We start from the raw sequence: 7,936 nt of genomic DNA, 5'->3' as shown, positions 1-7,936 counted from the left end.
TATGTATGTATATATATATATATATATATATATATAGTGTGATAGCATAAATTATAGAGAATATATATATATATATATATATATATATATATATATATATATATATATATATATATATATATATATATATATATATATCTAGTGTGATAGCAATTACTTTGTCTGCAGCTTGTATTGCTGTTGGATCGATTAGCACTCTTTTACTGTAGGATCTTGTATCTTAGTTGGGTGTTTTTTCCTCATGATGCATCTTTATTCAGGAACTTCTCAGTTTTCTCTTTTTTTTGGCAAGTCTAATGTTCTTTGTAAATAATCTCATTAAGTTCTCCTCTTAGCTGCATTTTTTTCTTTTGTTCTGACCATTTTCTCCTCTGACATTTTTTTTTAACCACCCTTCATCATCAGCCAGTTAAAGCCACAATAATAAGTGAAGCCAGTGTATCGTGAAACCAATTAACCTTTAAATCCTCCCCATTTCCCCCTTCAAGGCCCAGGACCTAAATGTGATTGAGGAGGTGATCCGCATGATGCTGGAAATCATCAACTCCTGCCTCTGCAACTCACTGCACCACAATCCGAACCTGGTGTACGCACTGCTTTACAAGAGGGAGCTCTTCGAGCAGTTCAGGTCCCACCCATCCTTCCAGGACATCATGCAGAACCTTGACACGGTCAGTTACTGAGAACGGACTTTGGCTGATTTGCAGAAATTGTTGCAGTGCCTTTCAAAGATATTTATAGCCCTTTAACATTTTTCAGACTTAAACATGTTTCAGTCACATTTTTTACATGTATTTCACTGGGATTTAATGTGTCAGACCAGCACAAAATATTAGATATTAGTAAACTCAAGTGAAATGTAATTATTTTAACATCTCCATGTTGGGTCTTATTTAACCTTTTACCCTGAATCAAATTGTTACCAGTTACCTTCAAAAATCCCAAATGAGCAAATGAAACCCAATGATGTGCAAATAATTATCTTTTTGAATGCAGCTGTTCCATCAAGGCCTCAAAGGTTTGTCAGACAATGTTTTTGAACACATCAGGGATAAAGTTGCCTCCAGATTTAAAGCAGCTTTAGGTGATTAAAAATATAACATCTCATAGAGCTCTGTTCAGTCTTTAATCTGAAAAATAAAACTTAAAACTAAGATGCCAGTAATATAAGTTGAAATTTACTGTGACTTCACACAATAGCCCCATTTACACTACCCTTTTGAAACCATGCCGAGATCTGAGCATGGCAACCAAGATAACTGTTGATAACTGATTTTAAATGGGACGCACACCTGGTTTTCAGAGGGTCGTGTAAATGGGGTAAATATGAGAACCTTCATTGAGCACAAATACGTATGTAAGACATTGTAGACGAAGGCTGCTGATTTTTCAGTGTTCTAGGCTTCAGAAAGCCCATTTAAAGTGGAACATATGCAAACTGCATTGGTAACATGGAGCTTTTAAATCCTTGTAAAACTCTAAATTTATTAGTCCTTGTCTGCTTAAAGGCTTTGTTTCTAAAAAATTGTGGGTAAATCAGGGATACAGAATACAAACCAGAGCAATGTTTTTATTTTATCTGTGGTAGCCATCTAGGCAAGGAAGAGAAGTTTTCCTCAATCTGCATGTGGTTGCTGCATACATCACCCTGGGGTTTGCTGTTATCCATAAGTATGAGGGAGGCACGCCTGCTAGGAACCCTTGGTTCAGATCACTTCCCCTCAGGCTATTCTCGGAAGCTTTCCTTATGCTTGTAAATTCATGTGTGCTAGCATAAGATCCAGCATGAGGGGCTGCTGCTTTGCTATTCTAAATGAAGCTCATACAGTAGTCAAAGCCTTCAATGAAAAGATCAGTATTAGATTGAAGCATGCACTACGCTCATCCTTGGCGCTGCAGTGGTGTTGAATTTAAGAGAGCAACTGTTGAACATGAGCATAGAAAATGTTGCCTGTGGATGTTTGCTTTTTTGCAGTTAGTGACAAAGAAAAGGCGTTAAAAAGAATGACTAAAACAGAGGATTTTTCCTTTTCATTTTCATCCGTTTCCCAAGGGGATATCCAGCACAGCAGTAGAAAACACAAAATATGCTTTCTTGATTTCCTGCTTGAGTATAAACCCAAAGGCCTTCAAATAATTTAAGCTTTGCTAAAGGGCTTTTTCTAAGTTTGATTTTTTTTTTTTTTTTTTTTAAAGGGGTGAATTCATGAGTTGAATTTGAACGAGATTCCAATTATTAACAACATTCCTGCAGGTTTGGATTTTACCATTTAACCTAATCGTGACCATTTTCTTCTACCTTTATTTATAATTTAGTGCCATTCACATAACATTGTGGCTTATCTGTAGCCCCGCACAATACTTAATATGATGTTATAATAAAAAAGAAAAAAGAAGATAATACTGATGGGGACGCTGTAAACATACTCATGAGTGCTCACGTATCGGTTTTATTTTAACTGTAGAATTGTTACTCTAGTAATTATACAATTAAAAAAAATAAAATGAAAGGGATTCTCTCTTTGTTCATTAGAGTTCAACAAATATTCCACATGTAAATTCAATATCTAATGTAGAATACTTTCATAAAATGTTTGCAGTCTTTTATGTCTGTCAGTTCTTTTAATTTTGCATACAATTGATCTAAATAAAAAAGTTTGTTTAATCAATAATTGAATTAGGATTTGATTTAAATTTTCTCAATTCATCCAGAGAACTTTTAGTTTTAGTTATCAAGTGAAGCAGCCTTTCTTTGTTCTGAAGGTACACATCCATAAAAATGTGGTGTCTTACATTAAATCCAAATTAAAAGCCAAATCAGACAAAATGAGGTAGATATCCTGTCCCTGCTATGGAGAATGGACATTTTGGATGGATTTTAGAGCTTTTATTTAAGAGATGATGCCAAATAGTTCTTAATTTGCTGAATACTGGCAGCAAATTGTTTAATTCATCTCATAGTTTCTTTTCCTCTTTACTGCTAAATTTGAATTATTTAGAAGGAGCTCTTTATTGTTATTTGCAAATGCAACAGTGCAACAGTTAAATCCAACCACCTGTGATCAGTGTTGGTGAATTAAAGAGTTTGCTTTTAAATTATTTATAGTACTCCATTAATCATAGTGAACAAATCGACAAACTTGTTGGTACCCCTCATTTAATGAGAGAAAAAACCCACAATGGTCACAGACATAACTTGATTACAAAGTCATCTGAGACAAGTGAAAAATACAAAATCTATAAAATGAATAAATGAAAGTCAGGCATTGCTTTTCAACCATGCTTCAACAGAATGATTTTAGGAATTTAACTCATGAAACACGCCTGGACAAAAATGATGGCACCCAGAGAGAAGACTGAAAATAATGTGACCAAAAGGACATGTTAAAAAAAGGTGTCCACTAATCAGTATTACTGGTGTCTGCAATCTTGTATTTAGTCAGTGGGCCAATATATGGGGCTACTGGTCGTCACTATACTTTGGTGACATGGTGTCTACCACACTCAACATGGACCAGATGGACCAGAGGAAAGAAATTAGAAAGAAAATTATAGACAAGTATGGCAAAGGTAAAGGCTATTAGACCATCTCCAAGCAGCTTGATGTTCATGTGACAGCAGCTGAACGTATTGTTCAGAAATTTAAGATCCATGGGATTGTAGCCAACCTACCTGGGCGAGGCTGCAAAAGAGAAACTGATGATACATCAAAGAGACAAATAATATCGCTGGTAACAAAAGAGCCTAGAAACTTTTAAAGAGATTAAAGGTGAACTTAAAGCTCAATGAACATCAGTGTCAGATCACACCATCCGTCGTTTGAGCCAAAGTGGACTTAATGGGAGAAAACAAAGGAAGACAGGAATTTACCAAGCTAAATGTTGACAAGCCACAAAGCTTCTAGTAGAATATCCCATGGAAGGATGAAAAAAAATATTAAACTTTTTGTCACCTCTATGTTGACAGACAGAAAATGAAGCATATAAAGAAGAGAACACTGTCCCTACTGAGAAACATGGAGGAGGAGGCTCTGTTATGTGCTAGAGTTATTTGCTTTATCTGCTAAGAGTGTCTCGAGTATCTGCAGGAAACAATGAAATCTCAAGACTATTGAGGGATTCTAGAGAGAAATGCGCTGCCCGGTGTCAGAAAGTCTGCTCTCAGTCTCAGGTCATGGGTTTTCAACAGGATAATGATCCATATCACACAGCTAAAAACGCCCAAGAATTGCTAAGAGGAAAACATTGGACTACTCTGGATTGGCCTCCTATTAGCCCTGACTTACATCATATTGAGCATCTTTGGTAGGAGCTGAGATTGCTGTCTGGAAAAGGCAGCCTTCAAAGCTGCAACTGCAGCAGTTTGCTCTTGAGGAGTGGGCCAAAATACCTGCTGTTACAGCAACCATTGAATTGCCTAAAGGTAAAGTAAAGGGGTGCCATTACTTTTTGTTCAGTCATGTTTGATGAGTTTATTTTTTCTATTATTTTGTTGAAAGATTGTTAAAAGTAAGTTTACTTATTACTTTTGTTAGATCATAGTTATTACTGTGTCCATTGTGGGTTTTTATTGCATTAAATGAGGGCTATTTTGTCCAAATGTCTATATATGTATATTCAACAAAGGTAAGCATGAACTATTTTATTTTAAGTAACTCCACACACAGAGTAGAAATGCAATTAGAAAGTTTACAAGGAGTTGGAATCAGTCATAAGATTTTATTCCATTTATTTAAGAGACACAGGCTGACATTAATACTCACACTTGGTTTGCTTCTTTTTTTTTTTTCCCTAGCCCAAACGTGCCTTAACTGTAACTCCAATGTTGCATTTGTTATTAGTTGTTTTTTTTTTTGTTACTAAATTGAATGTGTGAACAGTTCTTTCATTTTTACTTAAACTGTTTTTTCGTTGTGGGTCACTGTAAGGTCATATGTATCAGTATGACAGACCTACAACAAAGCAGTACAACCCATGCATTGTGAGGGTAGTGCAATACATACAAGACTGGCCACTTCATCAAGTGAGGTATCCTGAATAGGGTCAGATTTCTTCACTACATCATGACACACCGTAGAGACATTTTATGGCTCGGTGTCCAGGCAGTGTGATAAATGAGTCCTCAAGGCTTCTCAATCAGGAAAACACAATAAACAACATTTAATTTAATTGTGTTTGTGCATTTTGTAGAGCAGGTATGAAAAATATCAACAAGAAAGATTAGAGCAATAACTCCTGAACAGTGCTTCTATGAAGATATTTATTACCTTGAATCTTAGATCTTTTAACTATAAAGGTTACTGTAGGATTTCTCATACCTTACTCTTAGAATATTGTGTTTGAAATGTGTTTTTTCCAAAAAAACATTCAAATTTGTTTTAACAGGGGAACAATGCAGTAGTTGTCTTCAGTTATTTCTATTTATTTAAATACAAATTATAAACTCTTAAGTGGACATTATCAAGTAGGAGCTTCCCATAATATAATCACTTTGAAAAAAAAAAAGATAAAAATACTTTTACAATATCACATTATTAAGGTAAAACACATAAACAATGAGATAATGCCAAAACCATAATCAGAAAGTCAGAAGAATATTTTCTGGTAATGAACCCCTGAAACGGGGGAATTAGAAAAAGGGCCATCTCTTGCTCATATTGTCACATTATAAATGTACTGTTAAATTAATTATTAATAAGTTAATAGCTTGTTTGTTTGTTCTTTAAACATTGAATGTATACATTTTCCACAAAAATTGACTGAGTGGACAATTTAATATCTGTTGTTGTTAAAGATTACCAAGGTAACGGCTCTGGCTGCAGCTTAACGTTATTTTTAGCAATCCAAAGTATCATTTGAGAGGAAACCAGCACAGTAATTTAAAAAAATCATTTTTAACACTCTTTAATGGACACCCTGTAGCCAATCATAAAAGAGTATGCATCCAGATCATTTACGTTTATTAAAAACCAGAAACACGCTATTTTTCATACTGACCCTAAAATAATTCATGATCATTCATCTGTTATTTGATTTTGACATGAAGAATCAAACAGAGATACGGATCAAAGGTTTTGCCCTCCTGCTTTTTGTCCAGAAGCCCCAGGTTGCATAACTAGTTAATGTTAGAAGGTTAATTTGTTGTTAGTAGCTTCCCAGCTGTAGTTCTATTAGTGCTTTATATGAAGAGGAGGACTGGGAGGGGCTCTTCAGCTGAAAGAAATAATTATTTTATGTTTTATTCAAATTGAATAATCCAGATTGTTTTTTGTAAGATTTTTTTTCTGTACTTTGTAAAGAATTTGATGCATAGATCTGCTGAAATCTACTAAAAAGCAGCATTAGTTTTGATAATCCTCCTCGTCTGACTGTACTATAGCTATGTTTCTGAAAGTCTGTCTCCTGTTGTTTGAACTTCAGGTGATAGGATTCTTCAGTCAACGTCTGGAGCAGGCTGGAAGTGACCTGTCAGTGGAGAGGGTTCAAGAGGTCATCATGAAGGGAGCCCAGGCCCTGCCTACAGACAGACTGAAGGTAAAACAGCAGACAGGACAGCAGAACACAGAGCTGATTGTTAATGAAGGCTGTCTAAAGATAAGAGAAACAGTACATGTGTAATGTAAACAGGCTGCAGACCCTGAGGTTCTGCATGGCTGCAGGGTAATAGAAGACAAACTAATGAGTCTGCCTGCACAGACGAATGGGGGGGGAGAGTATTAGATGTTGATGTAAAAAGGTTCAAGGAAAAGATGAAACTGCTACTGAGACAAAAAGACCAGAGCCCACTTCTCATCAGTATTAATGCAGATCTCCCTTCCATCTCTGCCGGCCTGCTACATGTGAACATGTAATGACATTTCAAGGATATGGGATGGGGGAGCTGGGAGGCACTTTGTCATGGACACATAAGATTGTAGAGAGAGGGGCGGGAGGGGACATAAATCTGCCACAGCGCCTCGTTACCCTATCCTCCTGGCGGGTTCGCTAACCCCTCCCGTCCCAAAGCTCTTCCATTAATCAGTGAGGGAATATGTAACCAGGGGTCTCCTCACAGCACTCCCCACCAGCACAGAGGCTCTTAATTGCATGTTTCATCATGTGTTTCATGTTCTATACTTGGCGGCAGGCTGCGAGGCATTTGTCTCACTTGCCGATGCCGAAGAGGGATGGCGTATTGCCATCAGTTTATGTGCGTTCCAAGTCTCACCTCCCAGTCAGCACCTCCAAGCATTAATGCTGCAATCAACCATAAATCCAAAGAATTGTACATGTGTATAACCCTGCTATGTCCTTCAGCGGGACTGGTGCTCATGCAGCGCACTCTGCACCAGCTGAAACATACATGTATGTCATTTGTGCTGCTATAACTAAGAGCACGGCTTCATTGAGCTTGGTTGAGTTTCACATTGACTTTCCAACCACCTGAAAGCTTTCCAGCTCCACTGGGTGACATGAAGCAAAAGAAAATATCTAGGCAATGTCTCCTCTGGGAGGAGCCCGTGCCGTCTGATGGTACCATCACTCAAACTCACAGCTGTCTCTCCTCTTCTGCTTTCCTTCACCCTATGAGCTCATCCTGCTGTTTTGCCCCCAATCTAAAAAGAAGGAAAAAAATCCATATGTTAGATGAATGTTGTATGGAATTGTCAATGAGTCGATAATTACTCAGAAAAAGGAGGATTGGTGACTCAATCAGTCGAGCCTTCAAGGAGCGGCCTGAGGAAAGAGGATGTGGAGCCCTGCCGGCATCCTCCAAAGAAAACAAATTGAGTCAAAGGATGTTATTCATCTTGGTTGGTCAATCACAAGTGAAGCTGGCCTATTCAGTAGTAATTACTTCCGATGAGGAGGAGTCACTGTGGTTTGTATGTTGTTGTTTTTTTCTTCACTGAGGTGGGATCAACAGTGAAAAAATTAATGCCAGATGGAATTTTTAT

At 37.1% G+C, this 7,936-nt stretch overlaps 1 protein-coding gene across 1 annotated transcript in view; it reads left to right on the top strand.

Moving 5' to 3' along the window:
• The window catches only part of dym (dymeclin), a 64,912-nt gene that overhangs the window by 46,001 nt on the left and 10,975 nt on the right, over window positions 1-7,936 (top strand). The window contains exons 15-16 of the mRNA XM_015376335.1: window positions 489-671; window positions 6,420-6,533. Of these exons, the coding sequence (XP_015231821.1) occupies window positions 489-671; window positions 6,420-6,533 (297 nt within the window). The remainder of the gene's footprint in view (window positions 1-488; window positions 672-6,419; window positions 6,534-7,936) is intronic.

This window comes from Cyprinodon variegatus, unplaced genomic scaffold (assembly GCF_000732505.1).
Source record: "Cyprinodon variegatus isolate N-32 unplaced genomic scaffold, C_variegatus-1.0 Scaffold134, whole genome shotgun sequence".
NCBI classification, from domain to species: Eukaryota; Metazoa; Chordata; class Actinopteri; order Cyprinodontiformes; family Cyprinodontidae; genus Cyprinodon; species Cyprinodon variegatus.
The sequence above is the reverse complement of the archived record's forward strand: the minus strand, read 5'-3'. Positions and strand labels throughout refer to the sequence as shown.